The sequence below is a fragment of the Ostrea edulis genome, chromosome 1 (assembly GCF_947568905.1).
Source record: "Ostrea edulis chromosome 1, xbOstEdul1.1, whole genome shotgun sequence".
Taxonomy (NCBI): domain Eukaryota; kingdom Metazoa; phylum Mollusca; class Bivalvia; order Ostreida; family Ostreidae; genus Ostrea; species Ostrea edulis.
Window position 1 is genome coordinate 101,271,949 of NC_079164.1, and position 26,178 is coordinate 101,298,126.

Genomic DNA, 26,178 nt, shown 5'->3' on the forward strand with positions numbered 1-26,178 from the left:
GAGATCCGCGTTAGAATATGTCCTCAGTACCCCTTGCTTGTCGTAAGAGGTGACTATATGGGGCGGTCTTTCAGGTGAGACCGCAAAAACCGAGACCCCGTGTCACAACAAGTGCGACACGACAAAGCAAAAGCCGAAAGCGCCATAGCCCTTCACCGGCAATGGTGACATCTCCATATGAGTGAAACAATCTCAAGTGGGACATTAAGGAGATATGCTACACCAGAGAAATTTGATATGGATGAAAGGCGGGAGATATGTACAACAATATTTTGTAAGTAAAAACTTTCAAATTTACTTTGTTTAGTCAAAAATGCAGTTTTAGTAGAAACCAATCTGAAACAAAATTTAAAACCCTTGCTGGATTCAGTTCAGTTCAGTTTACTTCGCTCAAACCATGGAATGGTACATGAGGTACATGAAACATACATCATTTAACAACTTTTAAAGTGATGACTTAACAACAATGCTGATTGGTTGAAAAATTCGTTTGATTTCTCTGTCAAAATTTCGTTCGGAGTTCATGCTTAGAACGCAGGACTACTTTTCTTCCCCGTTCTAATTTTAGCGCTATTTATAGAACGGGATTTTCCACACAAGCATTATATATTTAACGAAATGCATTCGTTTGATTTTTGTTTTTCATTGCTATCAAAAATAAGCACAACTAAAGATATGAATAAAATACAAATTGATTTAAAGAAACAACATACATAGGCGATGACGTGGCAGAATAGTCAACTTGATGACGTAGACCACTTACTGGTAATAGATTACACGAGTTCCCGGTATGAATCGTCTGCTTTACGAGATCGATAACATGACGGAGCAAGTGGCGACTTCTGATCTGGTAAATATCAATGAAATTGAACTGCGTTATATGGGGCTCAATCAACGAGTGTGTTTTAGGTGAAGAGGTTTTGAACTTTTTACTCGATATTGAAATGGAGCCGAGTTGCATTCCACCGTTCCAACGACATAACCATTCAGTGTTCCACGTCTCCACCAACACAATGCAGCATACATCCAGTCACCACTTGTTATCTTCCTTTATATTTAATTCAGCTTTTAACTATTGCACCTTTAATTTGACGTATAATCCATTTAAATCTGCACAGTAACTGTACCTGACCTGATGTATTCCCACGCGCCATTTAAAAAATTCAAGCTTTTTGATGGGAGAACCTATTTGTTTTTCTATCTTAAAAACATAATTAAATGATAAGAAATAAAACTTATAATTCTTTGTTTGATGCACGTATCAAACGAAACATTGGACGGAAAACCTTTTCATCATTGATGAAGTTTTCCATCCAATGTTTCGTTTGATACATGCTTGGAAAAGTCAAACTGTTATTTTGTGCGTTTTTCGTTAAATAGGATTTGTTTAATGTTCTTTTCAATCCTTTGAAATGAGCACATCGAAAAAGCATTTTTGGAAACGATGGATTGAATGTTTTAACTAGAATGCAATTTTTTCTTTTTCTGGAGAGTTTCAATTTTAACTTTGATATATGTCCTTCTGTGGGTTCTCGGCTCAATAAAGTCACCCATCTTCTTTGGAACTTTTCAATTTCAAAATATCATTGTACATATCCTCTACTTTCCATCCATATCAGATTTTTCTGGTGTGCTATTACTCTTTGGGTTTCTTATTTTTTCGTATGCAAATTGATACGTGTTGATTTATTGTAGGGATGGACTCGGTAGAATTCAGAAGACGAGGCAAGGAAATGGTGGACTACATAGCCAACTATATGGACACACTCGCGGGGCGGAGGGTCACACCGGAAGTAGATCCTGGATACCTAAGAAATAAACTTCCAGGGAAACCGCCTCGAAAAGGGGACAAATTTGAAGATATAATGAATGATGTTGAAAAAGCAATCATGCCCGGCGTGAGTTAATAGCAGTTTTATAATTATACATAAAGAATATTGCGTAGTGATTTCACTGATTTAATCAAAAGAAGATAAAATAAAATTCCTCGTATTGATAACTACTATAGTCCAATAACAGCGTGTTACTTCGCTTGGTCGCGGGTGCAAAGTTTCTCATAGATTGCAATGAAATAGATTCTATTTTTGTTCTAAGTGAGCAAAATAGTGACCAATCAAATTGAAAGAATGGCATAGTGCGGTCATCCAAATTCATTTTTTCCAATCCGTTAGTGAAATTGGCATGCGCGATCAAACAAAGTGACACGTGTTATTGGCACGATAATAACTACGGTTTCTATCACCATCAGCTGTTAATTATTGTGTGTTTATTTTCATCTTACTTTACATTTAAGTTCGGGGACATACATTTAGCGGTCCAGTCAAGAATATTGATGCCGTTTGTAGGTCAATCTTGCCGTGTGCGCGCATTATCGTACTGAAAAATTAATTAACTGCCTAGTTTCATCGTCGCAAGCCACGCCTGTTGTCTCCGTTTATACGATGTAGGTTAGGTACTACCGAACTCAGTAACCGTGGCTAAGTGACGGTGGCTTTGTTTATGCTCTGCATTTATGTTGTTAATACAGGCTGAATAATTTCGTCTACATAATTATCGTCTGGCAGTTAAAAGGTTCCGTTCAAATTGACCAATGTGAGTAAACATGTGTATTAATCGCAGCCCAGACTAGGATGCTACGTCCGCTTTACATTTCACGTTCGAGGGCACAGTTGTCTACATATCGTACATATTCAACTGTTCAAGCTCTGTCGTCAACATTCTGGACTCGTGAGAGTACAAGACCTGTCTTTAGTTTTGGCATTGATTTAGCCTCTATCTGGTCCATAGTACTCTGTAACATCGATGATTAATAACGCTTTGTAAGGTCTTCTACAGCGGATCTCATGACGAATTTTTTTGATTCTGTTCTAGGATATATCGTGACTTCCTATCGCCTGCCTCGTCATAGTCACAGCAGTCGTAAACGTATCCCGCCAGTGACGTTGCCTTACATATGCGTACGCTTGTTGACGTGTTGTGGTCACAAACGGTCGACTAGGTCTAGGTCAATCATATATTGATCCTGTTCAATGAAACCGTCGCCACAAACGGCTTATTTTACAGAGATGAACATTAAAGCGTCGTGCTATCTCCTACTGACTAACGCCTATTTGCAGCATACCGACGGCTTGATTACGTATTTCATTATTAAAACCTGGTATGATTGTTTTTTCTTATCTACTGTTGATTTTGTATTTGCAATCACCAGCAGAATAGTTTTATCGTGACAAAACTTGTTTTTTCTCTTTTTAATAGCGACCGCAAAATTTCTTGCAGTGCTACTCACATTGTATAGATATGAACGCGAGTACGAAAGGTGATACATTCTAAAAATAAGCACGAAGTGTAATGAATGAAGTTTGCAATAGACATTATAAAATACATGTAGTATTTAAAAATATCTGGAAAAACGATGTTTTGCGTTTTTAAAGTCCGTCAGAATACCTATCATACGAGGCTTTTCGAAATGTAATGTGTATTGTACCACAGCGCAATAACGCTTTGCATGATTTCGTGGATGATGATACTCCTGAATAGCTCTATTCAATTCCTTTCCAACGGTATAAACACGAGCCTTTAGATCCACATAGTTTTAAACTTATAGTAATTTCAATAGAGCCAGTCGTTGACCACTGTTGTAAAAATGGTTGGGAAACGGGTTGAAAATATTGAAGAAATTAGAGCTTATATAAAAGTTCGCATAAAACTCGGTCATTGGGTAATGTAGATTTTTACTGAAATGGGGGGGGGGGGGGGTTGTTATGGGTCTGATAAGGTATCTTATGAGACAGTTCGTAGGTGGAGAAAGAAATTTCTGACTGGCACAGAGTCCGTCAAAGATGCAGCAAAATCTGGCCGACCTTTGACTGTAACAGGCAAGGCAAATGTCTCAAATGTCAGGGAAATAATTGAAAGTAATGGTAGATACACGATTCGTGATATTGCTAAAGCTATTTTCATATCGCTATCGCGGGTGCATTTCATTTTGAATCGTATTTTAAAAGTACGAAAGATTTCTGCCACATGGATACCGCATATATTGACAGATGACAAAAAACGAGTAAGAGTACAAACCGCCAAGCAATAGCTCAAAATGATTCCCAAATTCAATCAAAGACAATTTGCAAACATCGTTACTGGTGACGAAACATGGGTTGACTATTTAGAACCAGTAAGAAAAATTGGAAACAAAATATGTCTAACTAAACACGTAGAAGGCCCGTAGTTGCCAAAAGAACCATAAGCACAAAGAAGGTTCTTCTCATGTGATAGTATAGCCGTACACATTCCGGAGTCGAAGGGCAAAGGTGTTATAGGTCAGTATTACCGAGATGTTATACTAAAAAAGCTCAAGAAATATTATCATATACGACGCCCTGTGTTTGGATTTAGGCATGTTCGTCTACTTTATGATAATGCTCCATCACATACCTCTGAGCTTGTGAAGCAATTTTTGAAGTCGGAGAAGGTTACCGTCTTGCCACACCTACCATACTCTCCAGATCTAGCCCCATTCGACATTTTCCTTTTTCCAAAACTTAAAAAGTTCTTATCTGGTCGTCGTTACAAATCCCGACAAACCCTTGGCTCAGCCATCAGTCAGTGCCTCAGAGGTCTACCTAAATCAGCGTACCATGACACATTTCAGAAATGGATTCAGAAATTGAAATTATGTACATTTGTATTTCAAACCGCAGATAATACTTTGAAGGGATGCAATGCTCATTTCACTATTTGAGTCGAATGCTTTTGAGATATCGTACAATAATATACATTGCATATCGAACAGTCCTCGTATGTCGGTATATTCACTCTGTTTTACGTGTATCTTTTAGATAACCTCTAACACGTGTCTGTATATTCACTCTGTTTTACGTTACGTGTATCTTTTCGATAACCACTGACAAGTGTCTGTATATTCACTCTGTTTTACGTATATATTTAGATAACCACCAACACATGTGTCTTTATAATACTTCTGTTTTACGTTACGTGTATCTTTTAGATAACCACCAACACGTGTCTGTATAACCACTCTGTTTTACGTGACATGTATCTTTTAGATAACCCACTGGCAGCATCCACACTTCCATGCCTACTTCCCAGCTGGAAATTCCTTCCCCTCCATTTTGGGAGACATGTTGTCTAATGCGATTGGCTGCGTTGGCTTTTCATGGGTAAGACAAAATATTGTTCATTTGTGAATAGCTACCTTGTGGTGTTTTCCTAATGCTTTTCACAGTAACTTTTCTTGCTTCAGGCTGCAAGTCCCGCCTGCACTGAATTGGAGACTCTTGTGTTGGACTGGATAGGTAATGGAACTTTGATAATTTTTTGTCTGTTGTTTTTCAAAGCTGGGATAACTAAAGGAAATACCAAAATATTGATATCAATCATCAGCTATATGTGCTCAATCGGTGTACAATGACTATTCATTTTTTTATTCTTATCATATACAATTGTACTTTTTTTATGAAAGGAAAGTAGTGTTCTAATTTTTTTTATCATACGTTATTGATGTTGATGGCTATAGGGATCTCCCATGCGTGTACAGCTTCTGACGTTTCTTAATAAGGTAATACTACTATTAGTATTCAATGGTTTCCCTATCTATCATGTCTCAATGACGTAACACTACTAATAGTATCCTTGGTTTGTTTGATATTCGTAGGATTGGTTAACTATATATCGTTAACCGATTGGTGACTGTATTATCTGCCATAATACTATCCATCTCATTGCGATCCAGCCTCACCCTCCAACACCTCCCAAATGCACCAACATAGTGAAGTTGAAGTGTGTTGTAGTAACATACATATGCTCCGTATGGGACGTATGGGTTGTCCCATGGTTTTAAAAATAAATAAATATAAATAAATAAGGACCATCGTGTACCAACACGTCTGATGACTGCGGTACTGTCTTTTGATGGCCGGACACATACATGTGGTCGTATGTCATAAATCATAATGAAATAAAGAAGTAACTTATATTTTACAAAACTAAATAAAAAGTAAGAAATTAATTATATTTTTTATTTATATGATAAATTTAATAATAACTTTTATTTAATTTATTCAATAAATTAGAATTTAAAAAAAAAATTTAAGTAAATTAAAATTAAATAATTAAAATATTTTTTATTCATAATAAATTATATTTTTTATTTATATATTTAATTTATTCAATAAGTAAATTAAAATTTAAAATTTTTGTATAAGTAAATATAAAATTAAATATTGAAAATATATTTTTTAATTTATTTGGATTCTAATAGAAGGTAATAATTAGTAATCGCACGAGTCTCCGTCCTTCGCCCAAATAAATCAAGATACACCGAAATAAATATACCAGAATTATTACATAATTAGTAATATTAGTAACAGGTAATAGTAATAGGGATGTAGGTATGTATATACATGTGAAATAACTAAAATATATACAGAAAAGAATTAGGGTAGGGTCGCCAAAGAAAATTTTGATAATAGAGTGCTACTAGTTATTAGTTATTAATTATAAATTTTGCCATACAACAATTTTGAGATCGTCATTAGGCAAGAATTTTGAGGTCGTCATCAGGTGCTACAGTATAATTAGGTTTTCCCATCTAACGTGTCTCAATAACGTAATATTACTAATAGTATCCTTGGGTTTCCCTATTTAACGTGTCTCAATGACGTAACACAAACAATAGTATCCTTGGGTTTCCCTATCTAACATGTCTCAATAACGTAAAACTGCTAATAGTGTCCAAGGGTTTTCCTATCTAACGTGTCTCAATAACGTAATACTACTAATAGTATCAATTAGATTCCCAATCTAACGTGTCTCAATAACGTAAAACTGCTAATAGTGTCCAAGGGTTTCCCTATCTAACATGTCTCAATAACGTAACACTACTAATAGTATCTAAGGATTTCCCTATCTAACGTGTCTCAATAACGTAATACTACTAATAATATCCAAGGGTTTCCCTACCTAAAGTTTCTCAATAACGTATACTACTAATAGTGTGCAACAGCTTCCCTACGTTAAATTAGGGTGTCAGTTATTTCTTTCAATATTTTGTCAATTTTCCTTACATTAGAATCTTTTTCTACCGTTCTGATATACCCTATATTCTCCTGCATTTTCCTTTCTGCACTTTGAAATGCCTGTAATTCTACGGCATGGCGTATTGCATCATTCAGGTCCACATGGCGTGCCTGTTTAATTCTAAGTCTCATGTCCGAATCTCTAATAGCATCTATGAATTGTTCTTTAGCAAGTATCTATTTAAAGTCCACTGTTGGTGTTGGGTAAGCCAAATTTGTAAGTCTCTTGATGCCCTGGCCTAACTCTACAGCGTTTTGTTTTCTTTTCCTGTAATTGAGCCCTGTACAATTCTGCCTGGTTTCTTGGTGCGAAACACTGGTCAAGCGCTGTACATAAAGCAGCGTAATCACGTTGGTCAGATGCAGGCATATCACCTAATACTCCTTGTGCATTACCCCTTCAAGATACTGTCAAATACATTCTTTTTGTCTAAATGACCAGCAGTTTAATTCTGCACAGACTTCGAAGTAGTGTGATTTATAATCACTTCAGGATGTATTATCATCAAATGTCGCAGGTTTAATAAGATGACGCTTCTGGTCTTCCATATCTGGACCTGTGGTACTGCTTAGTCTGTCTTCCATATCTGGACCTGTGGTACTGCTTAGTCTGTCTTGCTGTATGAACGGTGACTTATTCCTAACTATACCAGTATTGTTGTCTGCCACTGTTAGACCTAACATTGCAGGGTGTCAAGTCCCTATTTATTCCTATATATTCCTACAAACTTGATGGTTCCTATATTTTCCCTAAGTCATTAAAATCCCTATAAAGCCCTATATGTCCAAAAAATGACAGTCCTATTTTTAAAAATTGTAAAAAAGGGAGAAAACCCCCCAAATCCAGGAACTGATGTTAGATTGATCTTTAATTAGATTTTTATGAAGAGAATAACTATGATGATTTTGTAAAAACTGTCTATTGGATGGAAAACTGTCCACATCTGAAAGGATTTTGTCTTTGTTTATATTTGATATTATTTCTTCTCCAGTAATAAACTATGCTTGCTAGATTTTTCTGCAGAAACAAAAAACTTTTATACAAATTCTTCAATAAAAACCATATGTATTCCTATAAATCTGCTGTAAAAATCCCTATATTTGCCCTATAAATTGCAAAAAAAAAAATAAAAATCTTATAATCCTATATTTTTTTTTTTTAGACCAAAAGTGGTTTGACACCCCGATATTGATGTATTTCTCATGTTTGAGGCACACCGATAAGTTCTTGTTGATCTAGTATTGCTTGCTATTCCCTAATTATTGCTTCTTTGACTTACCATACCCCTTTGGTCTGCCATTTGACTTGCCAATCTTCCATGGTCTGCCAAATGACTAGCCCTTCCACTTTGGCTTGTCGTATTGTCTGCCATCTGGCGCTTCAAACTTTGATCTGCCATCTGGCCAGTCATTGTATGATCGACTCTCTACCTCGTCATACTATGGTCTGCCAATTGTCCTGTCATAGTATGGTCTGCCAGTTGTCTGTACATTCTAGGATGACCATACGTATGGCCTGCCATGGTAAAATTACTGGCATTCTGTGTAACAATTGGTGTTGAATGTTGATGCTTAGCCATTTCCATTTCTAACCTCATCATTTCCCCCTCAAGTTATGTTATCTCTTTTCAACATTGCTACCCACTGGTTGAATAACCACATATGAAAGGCAAAGACGTACTCCGCTGCCACCAAAATTGTATAACGGCACTCTGTTGCCGTCAATGTATTACGAGTTCGAAAAGAACCTCTTTACTTAACTAAAGTATGATTTTCCTCAATCACTGATTAGCTATATATTTATCCATTTCAATGTCCGTACCTTGGGTTAAAATCAAGACTAAGTAGACTAGTACCAGAAACATGTTGGCTCTATTCGGGACACTAGCTATTTTCCCTGACTTACTGTCAGTGCTATGGTTAGTCACAATGGACAACCACTCCGGAAAACAATACGGCAAGGCGATCAAACAACCAAAACAGCTTCAGCTCTATTCGGGCCACTAAATTGATTGCCTACTTACCTGTCCTAATATTAAAACCTTTATCTATCCTTACTTCTTATTAGCCTTCCTCTCGGTTTGATCAGTTCACAAGAAAGACACAGAAACACAGCATCCCGGATTTATATATACACACAGGTTGTTCTAATTATAAGGGATGTCAGGTCATTACATGTTATCATGACAAATATAGTCATTAAAACGTTTGATTGAATAGAACAAATATACATTACAATTCCAAATATTGTCTGTAGTGTTCATTTCATTCCAAATATTGCCTGCTTGGATAAAGGTATCTCCCTGTCTTCTGGATCAGTTTTATTCACTATCATCGACATCAAGTAAGGCACTGTTTTCTGCTTTAAATTTTATATATAACCTTGCATGAATCACTCACTGTCCGAGTCCAACATCACCCCTGGACTCGCTGTCCATATCCAAAATTTCATATCGTCCCATGCACAACTAACTGTCCAAATTCAATGTTTTATATTGCCCTACGACTCATTGTTCATGCACAAAATTTAACCCCCCCCCCCCGACTTACTGTTCCTGTTCAAGTCCAAGTCTAACATATATGTGATATCGGCACAAGCCATATTCTTTACTTCAAACTTAAGAGAATCAAACGGTTCTCGACATTAGGAAATTCATCAGATTTAAAGGTCATATGAAACGATTTCTAACAGTGGTATTTTATTTTATAAACATAAAGATAGGTATGAATGAAAGTCAAATAGCGTTTAATAAAAAATATTATCTTTGGATTGATAAAAAATAAAACTGTAAACTTGTACATAGAATGAATTTGTTACCCGCTTATCGTTCTTGATTCTGAGTGTTCGTGCCGTCACAACGACCCATCGATGTAAACAATGCAATGGAAATAGTGTAGGCCTAACGAAATATTTCACTACATTTAATGGATATGGACTAATTTCTGTTAACTGACGAACTGCCCGATTTTGTGGTTCAACAATTATCAGTTTAAACCAGTCAGGAATGATGCACGGTAAGCGAATAACGTTCTTCAACAGAGGATGATATTGAAGAAGTAAACATTGCACAGGCAACTGAAGTATCGCCACTACCCCCCCCCCCCCTCTCCTTTTCTGACTTTCTTTCGGGGATAATTTCTCCTCCAAAATGTTTGGATCCCTTGCCTATCCCATGCAAATTTCAATTTATGTAATCCATTCACACTTTTTGTAAGCTTTAGAGATTGGCCTTCTCCTTGTGTGACCCAATTTAAGTATAAAATTCACAAATCGTTGTTTTTAATGGTGCTTCTATATTTTACAATCGTAAGTTATATATAAGAATTGCTTGCATTTAATTCTATAGTAGGTATTTACTTTCTCTCTTTACATCCCCGCTGTTCAAATATTATTTTAATTCTTTAAAAAAAAGTATTCATTAAATTTTTAAATAAGCATGTTCAGTTATCAGTACTGATATAGTATGTGGAGGAATATAAGTTATAATTTCTGAATAATACTTCATGATTTTCTTTTTGAATTTCAGAATGAAGGGTTTATCTACAATTCTAATTCAACTATATCTTATACTTGATAATAAGAAAATAAAAGTTACATATTTTTGGAATAATAGTGTTATTACATGTATACGCATAATAAACATTAAACTATACAAATATCATTGACTGATAGAGTTTGTAATGTCGATAAAATATGGAAATAGAATATAATTTTGAGTAGATTTATTCAAAGTTCACGTTCATTGATGGAATGTGTTTTTGTGATCACAAGGATAACCAATCTTTGTGTAATTTAGTAATACATACTTCCACTGTTAACTATAAAAGCGGTTGATTTTAATTTCTATTTTGATTTGTCTCATTCTTTGGTAAATAAAAAATAGCGTCTGATTTTAAATTTGTCTCAGTCTTTGGAAAATAAAAAACAGCGTCTGATTTTAAATTGATCAATTTGTGTCCACATTATTTGGCTACCGACGGATGTACTGAAGTTTATAGTTGTTTACATCACAGTGGGTCTTTTTGACGTCATCAGCAAGGGAGATAAGCCGCGATCATCAAAGATCATTTTCGTGATCGAGTACATTCGATCAGCTGTTATGACATTACTGTAGGATTAAACATTATATTTGAAGAATTTATCGAAGCACTTTTATGTTTAAGTTTGTGAGTAAAATGTCCGGAGTTTACACATCGATAAATTCTTCAAAAAGAATGTTTGATTCTTATAATTCCAATTCATTCACTTTATTGACAATTGCAAAAATTTGAATAGTTTCCCCGCACTATGTTATTTGTTTTCAGGCGTTTTTATCTCTTGTTAAGCTTTATTTTTGTCCAATCAAAACAATTGTAATTAATAACATTGGAATTATAATGCATTGAATAAAAAAAAAATTAAAAATGAATTCTTGTTTAATAAACCTTGATTAATGAATTTCCATACATAACTCAATTTCTTCAGGATATCGTTTCATGTACAAATCTAGTGGAATAAGGGAGGTAACTCAAAAACCAAATAGATCCAAGCTGTCACTCAATACATGTAGATGAATTGAGATGTGGATAATGTGAAGCACGGTCAATATTTTCTATGAATTGTTTATTATAACATGCTGCTGGCCTGTTGTCGTTTGCTTTTTATTCAAAGATAAATTGAAAAAAACAAAACAAAACAAAAAAAAAAAAAAAAAAAACCCCACCCCAATAATGACAATTGATAAGGTTTCAAAATAAGTGGTTATGAGCATAGAAAAGCTTCCAAAACTTTCTTTTTTAATTCAAAATTCAAAGTAAATATTTCTAATGAAATGGATCTTTCTAATATATTTCTATCAATTTATCAAAATATCTGCGATCAAGGTTTGCACAATTTAGATGAGTGGAAACTAAAAGTTACAAAGGAGAGGACCTTATCCAATGGGGTTGATCGTTTTGGTTGCCGTAGAGAAAGTGAAATTAATTTTTGAGACACTATCCAGCATATGCTAAGATCAGAGCCCTTTCTTGGTGTACGGTGTAATCCTTCAATGTTTTTGTCAGATTTCGATTTCACTTTTGTATCGAGAATCTTTCCACGACAAACTGCTAAATATTTCTCTGACAAACTGCTAAATATTTCTCTGACAAACTGCTAAATATTTTTCTGCCTTTTATAATTATCGACTGTAGGTCCGATGAGCCGGATGATTTGTGAATAAATGTAAACAAAATTTGTTACTCGTGTAATACATGTCGCTATGATGAATTATTTACTTATAAAAACCAAAAATAAAAAAGGAAATAAATAAATTAAAAAAAAAAGTAGAAAGGGATAACGAAAAGCGACAAGGTAAAAAAAAAAAGGAAAAAAAAAAAGCGACAACAACCCAGCATTTTATACTTTAAGGACAGTGTTTGAAGTAGAGGATTTGAAATACAGGATTGTTTTGAATTTTATAGGAAAATCAATAGGTCTGCCAAAACAATTCCTGCACGAAGAAGGAACCGGAGGAGGGGTCATACAGGTCTGTGTGTCATTTAAGAATAAATTTCAGTTTTGAAAATACATGAGGGTATGAACTGCAACGCTTCACACCTGCAAACGCCTTAAAGTGCGTTAGTGCTTCATAAAAGAGATATGTTGGTTTGAAGCGTAACAATTTATACTCTCATATACTAAGTATTTTCAGAAATGAAATTTATTTTTATGTTTCCATTCTACTTTTATTTTTGTCGGAATTTCCAGATCTTTAGAAATAGACGCACTAAATCTATTAAGAGTCATCATACGCACATTGTTAACAACTGCATCGCATTCATGGGGAAATGGCTATCATTACATGTCGTAAAGACATCGAAGACAAAAACATTGTGTGCGTTAGTGATGGGTAATTGTAGCGTAAACACGACGATTCCAGTAATTCGGATTTAGAAAATGGTCTCTATTCTCGTTAGGTTAAATTTCACGGATACGAAGTCACTATTAGAAGAATGGCTTTTAACAACACAGCAGAGCCAAATGATTGGAAAGCCGTACATTAGTGCATGTAAATCAATTTTCCATGTGACCTAGTTCATACGATCAGATGAGGCATTTCTATACATACCATGTAATAAAGCTGTAAATGGTTTTTTGGTGGGGTTTTTTTTTTTTTTTTGGTGTTTTTTGTTGTTGTGTTTTTTATTTTTTTTTTATTTTTTGGCGAATGAGGAAGTTTGAAATTTGTCAACAAAAAAAACCCCAACAAAATAATGATAATGATAATAAATAGAAAACAAATAAAAGTACCAGAATTTATTTTTCATATACATGATACACTTGTTATGTGGAATTAAAAAAAAAAAATAAATAAAAGATTTCAACTACCTATTTTTGAGGAAAAAATCATTAAAATTTTCCAGACGCCAAAGCTACCCTTTATTGGATATGTTCTTTGCAGAATTTGTATTTTTGTTTAAATAAATCATAAGTTTTTAGGCATCATCATCATCGTCATCATTTATATCCAATAGCTGTCTAACTATGACAAAATCATGCTATTCGTAAATAAGTGTCGATTCTTGAAACAAAGTCTATATACGGCATGCTGTCTTGTGTGTAGCTTGTCAATACGTATTATATACTTCGTCAGTGTAAATGAACTATACCTTCATTATCGCATTCTAATCAGACTATCCTAATTAGAGAATATGCGTGCCTCTCGCTCACATAACTCTAATCAGGCGATATTGATGACAAAGCGACTTCTGTTCAGGGGTCGGCCAGCGAATGCGTCCTGGTGATGTTGTTGGCTGCTCGACACAAGGCCATTAGACAACTGAAAGCGGAGCTCCCTTACATCGAGGACGGCATTCTCCTCTCTAAGCTGGTAGCCTATTCATCCAAACTGGTAAGCTGTTGAATGCTGCAGAGTCTGGTCACTGTCAATCACAATATGTCGTGTTTATCATTGAATGATTTGTCTATCTACCTTTTTTACTGTGACCTTTGTTTATGTGTATTTATTTGTTCGTACCTCCAGTGCCAGTAATCTGATTTTGAGAGAATAAAGAACTGGAATTGAAGAAAAACCAAGAAAATATCATAACCATGCATAGCCTGTCAAAACAACACGATCATAAGCAAAATACAAAACACTCACACAACATTGTAAAAATAGACCATAAATGACATTATTTACAAAATGCAGCAATCGCACTGAAAGGCAAAAACAAACAGAATGATGTGCTAACCAGGTCACAGAATAGTATGAAATGTTATATAACAAATCACAGAATAGTATGCGATGTTATACCAGATCACATAATAGTATGAGATGTTATATAACAAATCACAGAATAGTATGAGATGTTATACCAGGTCACAGAATAGTATGACATGTTATATACCAGGTCACATGATATGAGATGTTATACCAGGTCACAAAATAGTATGAGATGTTATATAACAAATCACAGAATAGTATGAGATGTTATACCAGGTCACATAATAGTATGACATGTTATATACCAGGTCGCTTGATGAGATGTTATTAAACAAATCACAGAATAGTATGAGATGTTATATACCAGGTCACATGATAGTACGAGATGTTATATACCAGGTCACATTATAGTATGAGATGTTATACCAGGTCACAGAATAGTATGATATATTATAAAACAGATCACAGAATAGTATGAGATGTTATATACCAGGTCACATGATATTATGAGATGTTATGTACATGTACCAGATCACAGAATAGTATGAGATGTTATATACCAGATTACAAAATCATTTACCAGATTCTTTTATCGGAAAAGTTTCGTACCCGTTTTGTATTTTCCCAAGGCACATTCTTGTGTGGAGAAAGCTGGGATGCTTGGCTTTGTCAAAATGAGACAACTTGACGTTGATGAACATTACTCACTAAGGGGACACGTGCTAGAAAGAGCAATAGAGGTAGACCATCCTTGTTTCTGTTTATCCTTATTTCTAGCTAACCTGAGCTTTTCTGATCACTCGTAGTCAGTCCGTCCTTCTCCAAACTGTACACGTTTTTTTTTTTACTTCTCTAGAACCACTGTGTCAATTTCAACCAAATTGAGCACAGAACATCCTTGGGTAATGGGATTTAAAATTTGTGTGAATGAAGGACCATGCTTCCTTCCAAGGGGAGATAATCGAAACATGATAAAAATAGGGTGGATCATTTTCATGTAAACTCCTCTCATGAAATAATGTGCTGGAAAAGATGAAACTGATATGAAACCTTCCTGACATAATGTAGATTATAATACTATATAGATGTATATTGTTCAGGTGAAGTCCCTTGGGATAGAATGGAACCATGATTTATAAAATTATGTATCACTACAAATTACATACTTTAGCAACATTATGATTGACCAATTCTGAGCTTTCTGATTGGCTCAGATCCAATAAACTGGGGGGGGGGGGGGGGGGGGGGGGGATATTTTCCTCTCTACGTGTCATCAAAGAGAAAATAACAATTAATTTTTTTACAATGGACAAAAAATAGATTTGGAATTCCCAAATGGATACGATTGGATTTTTATATTTTGGTTGGCCAATGAAAACATCGCGTCTCTTGTCACTTCCTATTTAGTCTTGCACTGTAACCGCAAATAATGATGGCCGACTAGAAATGGCTTTGTGGGCTTTAGTAGTTGGTCTCGAAATTTCAAATTGTTCAATCATGTTGTAATAATACTAAAAATTATGGACATTGTCTCGGTCAATATGATGTTTCAGCTATACATGATGGGTACAATATTCACTTTCTTAATGTGCTATTTACACCTCTGATTTCATTAAATGTGCCTCACTATTCCATAGTGTTAAACTCCATCTTTTATTTAGTTAACCTCCAATATATATTGCACTGGTTTAACCTCCATGTCACTGTATATTTTCCTTAGGAGGATAGGCGTCTTGGACTTATACCCTTTTTTGTGAGTAAAACAATTCTGAACTAATCCATTACAATAAAATGAGATAATCACGTTTCTTATGAAACAGGCACACTAATGATTGCATGCAACGTTAAAATTAAGAAAGCAATATATTCACTGAACATATTATAAACATTGTAATACTAACTATACAGGTGTGCGGTACCCTCGGCACTACAGCGTGTTGTTCGTTTGATAATGTTTCGGAGCTGGGGGAAGTATGTGCACGTGAACACGTCTGGTTGCACATTGATGCGGCTTACGCCGGAAATGCCCTGATTTGTCCGGAATTCAGGTTTCTTACGAAGGGAATCCAGGTCAGCACGATGGAGAAAATACCATGATGTTTAAGATGTGTTCACTAACTTATCTATCAGTATAATAATCTACATAAAAATCACACTGCACCGTTTGTTTGATTTCAACTGGACTAAGATCGGACTACTTTCAATTGTAGAACGTTACCTCAATCAACTTTAATCCCAATAAATGGCTTCTAGTAAACTTTGATTGCTCTCTGCTGTGGTGAGTGAAGTTATGATGTTTGTTTTTTCTTCAATTTATTTTCGGATTATTTGTTGTTGGTTTTATTTTTTGCTAAATTCGAGAATTGTTAACTCATTTTGAGATATCATCGATTGAAGATGAAGTGCGACAATGTTAAACCTGTGCAAGGCGATGAAGCGATGAGGTACTTTTTATCACACCAACGCCTACCGTGGCACACTTTGGGTCAAACCCGAAAGACCTGTGACTTTCACTTCGGAAGACAGGCGCTTAACGCAGGAACATTTCCAATGTTGAACCTCCCTGTTACAAATCGAGCTCGATGGTACGCTGCAGCGTGAGCACCTTTTACACTTTGATAGGCGGATAAAACATGCGCAATCCCCCTAATACATAGACACATGTGTTTATAGATGAAACCACAATTTGCCAGTACTTGATATACAATTATTTCGCGTATGATATCCTTGTAACCGAGTTTGTATTGAACTTTTACCTTTAGTTTGACATTTAATCTCGTTTGACATCGAGAAAAAAAAAAGTCTGACAGACGTATTCTGTTGTGCACCTTTTATTTCCTTGAATTTCTATTTCATTGAAGGCAAACAATTTAACAGTGCTACGATAAGAAATGTTTAAAAAGGTAGTGCCGTCTAGAGATGTCAATGGAGCGTGTCTCCATACCAAGTAATGTTATACAATATAAACTATTTTTCTTTTCAGTGTCCACGACCAATGAGATTGCGTGTAACAAATAAAACTAGATCATTACTCCACCATTGATGTTCATGTCATGTGATTTGAATTTATCGTGACGTCATAATTGAGCAGTGCTATTCAATGTCTATTGGGAGCGAATAACATTCCTCGTCATATTACCGAGAAGTCTCCCTACTGAAATCAAAAGCTTAATCTTACTTTTTCTCGCTAATAGCATTTAAATTAGATAATTCATAGCATTTTTACGTTTTCGCCAAATCTAAAGCAACAATATCAATCACAAAACGTAAGATATGGAATAACATGCGTGTATTGTTGTTAGGGTTTCGTTAGGTTTACACTCTAATGACTTGAGATATTTCTCCACATTGCACGCTACGAAATTTTTTTCTTCAAAATATTCTAAACCTTTCAATGATAGAAAACATTGTTTTACTGTAGTTAAAACATGAATCTGTATGTATGAAATATTGAATGAATATATTCTTTCTTCTGCACATTCTTTGTTGGTTTTGAAGATAATTAATCAATCACTTTGTAGCAAGGTTTCTTTGTAGTTTCATTCTAATCAATCGATCGCAGTGTACCCACATGCCTTTCTTCTTTACTAGGATTATTGACAGGACCTTGTTAACTTCATCGATGACGGTGGATCCCCTGTATCTACAGCACAAACATGATGGTGAGAGAATTGCCTAGAATACATCTTCATTATAAACCGATGTTTATGCCTTGTTAACCTGTAAAAACACTAGCATTATTTTTGTTCTTTTTGTAATGACCGCCATTATTTTGTTAATGTTTGTTACCTCATGCATATTCATCTTGTTGTGATGTACTAGTTATCATTCATAAAAAAAACAACTATCTTTGTTGTGGTTAATGAAATTGTGAGAGAACTTCATTTTTTAATCGAATAAATACTAAGTGCATCAATTGTATTATAAAGCCCCAAGTTTTCCTACAGGAGTTTAACATTTTGCATAGGAGTATATGGAAACAGCTTTTTATAAAAGAAAACCTTCTAATGAAGCACAAAGGTACTTATTGCATAACTGTATAATTAATATGCAAACATCCTCATATACTATATATTCAGGCTTGTTTACAACAAGATCACAGACAAGGTGGGGCACCAATAATAGGTCAGGTGAACAAATGTGGACTGTGGGCCTCTTCTTCTATACAGAGTTCATATACATTGATCACCTTAAACATGTTTTTCGTTTCCAACATTAAAACACGGCATAGCATGAGATCGTTTTAGTTGTTTCCCGCGTTACATACGTGTTCACGTGACTTCCTTATGCTAATCCGAGTCTCATTCGTGATGTATAAAGACAAATGGAAATAACAGGAGAAAAAACCAACAAATAACCCGTGTAATGAGACTGATGAACATGTTCACTTCATTAACCTCATTGAAGTTTCCAGCTAATTACAGAAATACCGGATGTTTTAGATAACCAATCAGATAATTCCAATCTCAAAAGTACCTCCGTTTTGGGTAGTTACAAGGTCATCTTCGGTAATGTACATATCCTTCAATTTTCTCTGATATCTATCATATAAAAGAATTGACAGAAATGTTGAAACACATATACTAGTATGTGCAATGTTATATCAATCTCTGAAATATCTCCATTGTTTTCTGTCATTAATAATTTGTAATTACATCTTCAAAATATGCATTTATCCTTAGTAACATATGTATAGACCATGGTTGAGTCAAAATATTGGTTTTGCTAGTATTGTAATTGAATTACGACAGAATATTTATTTTAATTATTGGTAACTTAATTTGCGAAAAATCTTCTTTTCGTCAGTGTAATCTTGAATTTCGAAAAATAGTGGGTTTTTCAGCATTGTAAAATCAGATTGCGACAACAGTGTTGTAATCTCAGGTTGCGAAAAAGGTGTTGTAATCTCAGGTTGTGATGGGGATTTAATTTTTCGGTGTTATATTCGTTGTATGACCACATTATGATATACAAAACACCAATCGTTGATGCTGCGGTTTATTCCTATTATAGATAAAACAGTTGATCTTCGGGTGAGTCTTTTTTTATATACTGGTTATGAAACATTGCAATTGGTGCTGATTTCATGAGAAGAAACAAAAGAATAGGATAATGGGATGCTAAATTTGAAATACATGTTAAATTCTGATAGTTAACCATTTACAATTTGATTTTACATATTTTGTCTTTCAAAGAGATAATGTGGTAAACTTACATTGTAATATATCAGTTTTATGATACTTTTTTCTTCCAAAGTATTTAGAACATTTAGGCTTGAATTAGAATAACGAGTACAGTGAAACCTGCCTAACCCGACACCTGTGTAATCCGTTTCATTGGACATTCTGACCCTTATTTTCATTCTTAATCTAAAATTTTTATTGTTTTTACACGGTTTATTCCGACACACTGTTTATTCCAACAAAACAATGGATTCCAGTGCATTCCAGTGCATGTAAGATTAGGCAGGTTAAACTGTCTAATTGTTTGCACTTTTCGACCTATCGGGAAAGATGGTATTACTCAAGATTCAGAATCGCTGTTTCTACGTAAAATGTTTTTTTTTTTTTTTAATTCTTTATTTAATATTGTATTTCTAGGGTACTATTTGATTCAAACATTGCTATGATTTACGTCTTGTCCGAAAAACGAATTTATCATTTCTATCTATGATATTTAATATTTAAACAGTATTTCATTATGTATAAAATAATGGGATTTGGTATCAGACTGAACCGTTATAAGCCTTCTCCTTTAAGGTTCAAAGTAATGTCCATATAATGTTTATCTACCCGTTAGGCCATGATTATAGGTAGAAGAAGGGAAACTAACAATATCCTATTGGAGGCCTTGTAGTGACAAAATTAAAGTTATTGAAATCTATTCTTCTAGCACTGGGGTATTCCCCTCAGTAGACGCTTCCGGGCTCTAAAGTTGTGGTTTGTTTTACGGACGTACGGCATTGAAGGACTGCAAGCTCAGATTCACCTGGTGAGTATGTTCCCTAAATGATTGACAGGTAAGAACGAAATAAAGTCAGATAAATGATAAATATAAAAATGTAATCATTATTTGGGAACGTTTTTTCTGTAAATTAAGTTACTTCAAAACTCGCTGAAATAACAACTTGTCATGGGACGTGATGCAATAGCGTTTTCAATCTGTGATGGGATATAAATCCACATCAACATCAAAAGTGAATATAAATGATATTTCATTTCTGTAATATCATAAGGGATGTGTATTGTATTCGTTTGTGATTGAAGCTACTAATACATCTGGGGCCAGTTTCACAAAACTGTCTTACGACTATGATTTGTCTTAAGACCAATTTGTCATAAGACCCATCATAGCTGTTTCACAAAACTGTCATATCTTAAGATAGTCTTAAGATTGTTAGAAATCTTAAGACATCCAGGTACTTGTCTTAAGACTATACTGAACTATGTTTTGCTAAGAGGTAGGTAGCTTATCCGGAGGGAACGTGGTTTCGGGGACAGAAACAACCTATTAGACTATATGGAGGATGTGAATATCAGTGATAAGCTTCGTATACCGTAACATGTGATCTTTGTGATTAATTTATTATTCGTTTATAATATCCCACAGACAACCTTTTCCTACTTTCGCTGCTTAGGCAGGTCCACTTTTTCTTCAATTCTTCCCCTGACCGGACACAATCTGTTGAATTTACCGCATTGACTTTAGAAGTGACTTCATACCATAGGAATTGTAGATTCGTTTTGAAAACAAATGTCTTTTCTTTTCTCCACCTTGTCAAACAATACTGATATTTCAGCAGCTGAAAAGTTTGGATATCGTTTTACAGACATCTAAAATCTTTTGACACCGATTTGTCTTACCGCATGTGCTCGGACTTCGTAGTCGATATGTGGTCATAAGTAAACGCATTGGAATACCGTTCATTATTATTTGTAGTCACAAAAGCAGTGTTGGGTAAATCTATTTGTTCACTTTTTTTTTTTTTTTTTAATCTTTTTGTTAGATTTCATACTATTTATTTCATTCAGTTATTGACTTTTTCACGTAGGAAAGTATATTATTTTGTGTAATATATATATATATATATATATATATATATATATATATATATATATATATATCACAGAACTTCATCTATTATATATATTTTTTAAATTAGACATTGACCTGCCTACACTATAGTTTTCAATGATATATGAAAAGAACGTCAGATGTTATTTACCCTGAAGAATAATTTGAACTGAAATATTTGTAATAGTTGAGACAGATGTCTACTACTTTGTATCACTGTGACATTAGAAGTGCCACTGTCTCAATGTACATCGATTTATTCACGTATTCTTGTTTTATCTTGTAAATGAATGACAAAAGATGTATTAATCAGTGTCATTTTTCTTTTACAGCATGTGAAATTAGCAAAATTATTTGAAACGTACGTAAAGAACGACGCTCGATTTGAATTGCTGGGAGATGTCAAAATGGGTCTCGTGTGCTTTCGATTAAAGGTATTTAAGTCAGGTTTACATTTTACAATTTCAGAATTTGAACATTCAAATATGTTTACTACCATGAATACATCATTGTTTTGCAAAAATAATGCTCATATGTAAATTTTCAAAAGGACACTTCCCTTCCTTGCAGGGACCGAACTCGCTGACCGCCAAATTACTGCATATGATAAATGAATCTGGAAAACTTCACATGGTACCCGCTCTGTTGAACGAAGTTTACGTCATACGATTCGCTATCTGCGCACAAAATGCAAAAGAGGATGACATTGAATTCGCTTGGAAAGTTGTTTCAACGGAAGCCAGTTCTCTGTTGATGGAACGAGAATATATCGAAAATGGAATCAATTTTGAGAAAGTAGAAGTTGCAGAGCAGAAAAATACCGATATTGATGACGTATTTCCCGATTTTGATGACGAATTCATTTTCGATCAACAGAAAAGTAATTTACATCGGGCTCGACTACGTAGAAGTTTGTTCATGAGAATGGTTTCCGATCCTAAATGTTATAATCCCAAGGTTCTGAAGGCTCTGTGTATAGACAAGAAGAGAACGACAAGTTCATCGTCAGACGAGGTTGTGGATTAAAACAAACCAAGAATTAGAAAAACAGACAGAAAATAGTCATATTAGTGAATTAAGCATTGGAATGTTTTAGATGTTATTGAATCCCACTTGAAAATGTAATGGTCCATAAATGTTCTTGATTCTTGGAGTGATCTCCGCGTGAAAACATGACTGATAAATCAGTAATCTCAAGATGAGTTTTTTTTTCGGTGAATGTTGGATACGGTTCTGATATTCCGGATAGAAAGAGCGATAAACACATATTCAAGTAAGGAAAAAGGACAGCTGGTTAAACCAATGTGTACCATGTATTTATATCAATCAACCGATACGGGTGATTTCTCGTAATAAAGGTGTTGTATAAGTTTGTTTTGTGTGTTATTTCACGTCCCATTCGAGAAATAGTCACTCATAGAGAGACGTACATTTAGGTGAAGTGCCACAAATTTTGACTGATGCACGGCGCTCTTGAAGGGTATAGCAGTAAGGGTTCTTTATGGCGACGACAGCTACAAGTACTATGACACGGGACCTCTGATTTTTTGCTCACTCGAGACGAAGGTTCAAGTGAGATTTTTCTGATCTAATTTTGTCTGTCGTTGTTGTAAAATTTTCTCATTTTCATCTTCTCTAAAACTACTGGACCAATTTCAATAAAACTTGGCTCAGGGTATCTCGTGATAATGGGAACATTAAATTGGTGTCTTAAAACTCTTCTCAGGAACAACTGCACTATTTACAAGAAAGTTTATTATACAGTGTGACCTCCGAACCAATAACGGGGGCTACAGGAGGGTTCAAAATTCTGTATTGGAATACATGTATATATAGAGAGAAAAATCGTTAAGAATCGTCTCCAGAACCACTTGACCATTTTTAACTAAACTCAGCCCTATTTATCTTCACCTTTTCATTAGTTTGTTCAAATAAGTGGCTTTGGGGGTAGGTTTGGGCCTCAATATGGATTCAACGTTTTACGTTATTAGTTACACAGTTAGTGACCTGATACGGAAAAATACAAGGTGTGAAAAGGCTTCGCCTCACCCGATACGGGTTTTCTTTTCACGTCATGTATTTTTCCGTATCAGGTCACTAACTAACTGTGTAACGAATTTATCACATCGAAGACATCTAACTGTATTATGGGGGTCTATATCATACAACTTAGTCAAATGTCTCTATATAAAAGATTCGTTCACGGCTGCAAGTCGAACCCGACAATAAATTACTCGCTCAATACGGATTTTTCTCGCATGATAGGGTTTTTTTTTTTTCACGGGGTCATGTGACCATGATCTGACCAATCAGATTTCAACAATTTTGTCTGAGGCGTGATAAGAGAATATATCGGGTAACATTGAAAATCTTTTTTAAAAAAAACATGTGGACCATGGGGGTTAAAATGGAGGAAAAATTTAACATGAATACAGAGAAATATGGAGCATCTCCTGTGTTGTGTGGATTCAAATTGACTTAAATCACAACCCTATTAGGCTTAGGTGGGATCCAAATATGGGTTAAAAAGTTTTTGTAGGAATAAAGAAAGTAAAACAATCTTTTAAAAAAACAAAAAACAACCTTCGATAGATGAAAAACAGCAGGCAAGGTTGACTCAGGTGGGCATTGTTGCCCATGTGGCTCTTGTTGACAATTTTAAGGAACGTGCAAAAAATCTCCAATTATATGAAGTCCTATTCCAAACCAGGAATCAATTATAGGAAAATCTATTTTGTTTTTACTTTTTCCATGGGGCTCATAAAATTGCAAAGAAATAGATGAATGTCGAGAGCTCACAACGTTCATGTTAATAACGGATGCTTTGATTGACTGATCAGACCGCGGTAGTCAACGGATCGAAGCTGAAAGGAAATCAGTTGACAGCTCATTACCTGTCGATTCAAGGTACCATTCATTAAGTTAATATTGTACAACGTACTCGTATACCAAGGATTAAATTTCAAAGAGTACAAAATTGATATTTAATGCGCGATCAAGAGCATTTTACCGGAATAGAAACGTGATACATGTATACCCAATGAACGTTTTCATCTGTCACCCAAGATTAGGAAATGGGGGAAACACAGACCCCGGGACACACCAGAGGGGTGGTCATGTATCTACGAGGAATACGCATACCCTGTTGACCGATCACATCCGACGTAAGCTCTTTGTCTTGATCAGGTAAACAGCGTAATCCGTAACCAAAATCAGTAGGTAAAGAACGGCTTAACAGTTGGTATGAAACACGTCAGACAGCACTCGACTTTATGATCGGTTGTATCATTATAGATACCATAAAATTTACGAACTGCTGACATTATACGAGACTGATGAAATGCATATAACATCAACTTTTCTCTCAGGAGCCTGCCTCGATTCAAAAATTGATCGTACGCAGAATATGCGTCTGCATATCGAATCAGCTGAGAGACATAAACACCATATACAAGTGATAGTGTAATTTTGTTACATATATATATGGGAAGTTGACGATGGAGATATATATCCTTAATATGCAATATGAGAGAGAGATAGTGCTTCATCCCTGCATTTCTGTACTTATACATTGTTAGAGAATACTTCAGTTGCAAAGCAAGGATGTAATAGTTTCCTATAAAGAGTTCCAGTGCTTAATGGTTTATAGCAAGAATTCATTTTTCAAACTTTCTTTGTTTGCTCTGATGATTCTAATTTGGTTGTTGTTAGTTGATCTGCTGGTCATGACTTTGTACAGTAGGATGCATCACTGGTCATATTTTAAAGTCAATAAAGACAAAGACATTGATTGGTGTTGTATTAGATGACATAGCCAACTCCTGTCAGATCAGAGGTATGTTTCATAAAAAGGTCTAAATCTAAGACACAACTTAGGCCGACAAGCCAATCTTCACCAAAAGTCGAGCCTGAATTGCATCTCCTAAAGCAGCGTAAAAGTGGGCGTATTCATCCCACTCATTCGTCCCTTGGTCGGGATGTCAGAATGGGCGTTATAAATGGTTCGTGAAGTGGTTTTATCTTGGGCTGCCTTCAGGAGGGTGTGTTCGTTGAGGCCGGTCCACTCCTTGGACATCCAGGCTTTATATTGCCCTCCCTGCCTCCGTCTTCCACACTTCAATAAAGGACTGTCTTTGACGGGTTATTGCGTCTTGTTGTGTGGCCGAATAACTGCAGCCAAGTCGCCCAAGTATGTCAAAATATTGCTCCCATGGCAACCAGGCGTGTGTCTCTAGTGGTGGGTCACTTTGAACATACAGTTTTGGTTTTGTAGAATGCTTTCGAAAGGTGCTTTAAAAAATAGTAAAATTTGAATGAAATGACAAGCAAAGAAAAATAAGGAGGGGGGGGGGGGGGGCGGCAAACTGCCATCTGTAAATAACCGTATATACATGTAAGTATGAATGAATCAGGAACAAAACTTAATTTCAAAGTTATTTTGTATATACAAGTATACTACCAATATTCACTAAATTGTATTCTTAAAACTCTCAAGTTGTATTTTAAAAATTGTTATGTCTGATAGTTAATTTCAAAATAATATATATAGGTTGGTATGATATATTGTAAATGCATATTTTATTATTCTTTGACAACAAAATAAAGGAGGTGGAGCTAACACCACCTTAAATCCGCTAGTTATACATATAATATGTATCATTTAATAAATATGTAGTTGGATCACTTTATTTTCTTCTCGAAGATTAAAGGTATATATACCGTATCAAACAGCATTTTGTTAGATGTTAAAAACCAGACCAAAATTTTGTCAGTATTATAAACTATAAAAAATACGATACGATTTGGCAGTTTCAACAAATTAT

General features: G+C 35.0%; 1 protein-coding gene across 1 annotated transcript; it reads left to right on the plus strand.

Moving 5' to 3' along the window:
* The first annotated feature begins 1,697 nt into the window (after positions 1-1,697).
* On the plus strand, positions 1,698-22,728 carry LOC125669695 (aromatic-L-amino-acid decarboxylase-like). The gene is made up of 14 exons (XM_048904415.2): positions 1,698-1,898; positions 5,064-5,177; positions 5,261-5,312; positions 12,537-12,601; positions 13,832-13,966; positions 14,911-15,021; positions 16,002-16,034; positions 16,190-16,351; positions 16,492-16,559; positions 17,873-17,943; positions 19,295-19,314; positions 20,174-20,272; positions 21,688-21,789; positions 21,926-22,728. Exons 1-14 carry the CDS (start codon positions 1,698-1,700, stop codon positions 22,379-22,381), a joined length of 1,689 nt encoding a protein of 562 aa, XP_048760372.1. The 3' UTR covers positions 22,382-22,728.
* The last annotated feature ends 3,450 nt before the right edge of the window (positions 22,729-26,178 follow it).

Coding starts and splice junctions, on each gene's coding strand:
- LOC125669695 (XM_048904415.2), top strand. CDS start 1,698: ATGGACTCGGTAGAATTCAGAAGACGAGGCAAGGAAATGGTGGACTAC. Junction 15,022..16,001: donor TGCTAGAAAGAGCAATAGAG/GTAGACCATCCT, acceptor TATTTTCCTTAG/GAGGATAGGCGTCTTGGACT. Junction 16,035..16,189: donor TTGGACTTATACCCTTTTTT/GTGAGTAAAACA, acceptor CTAACTATACAG/GTGTGCGGTACCCTCGGCAC.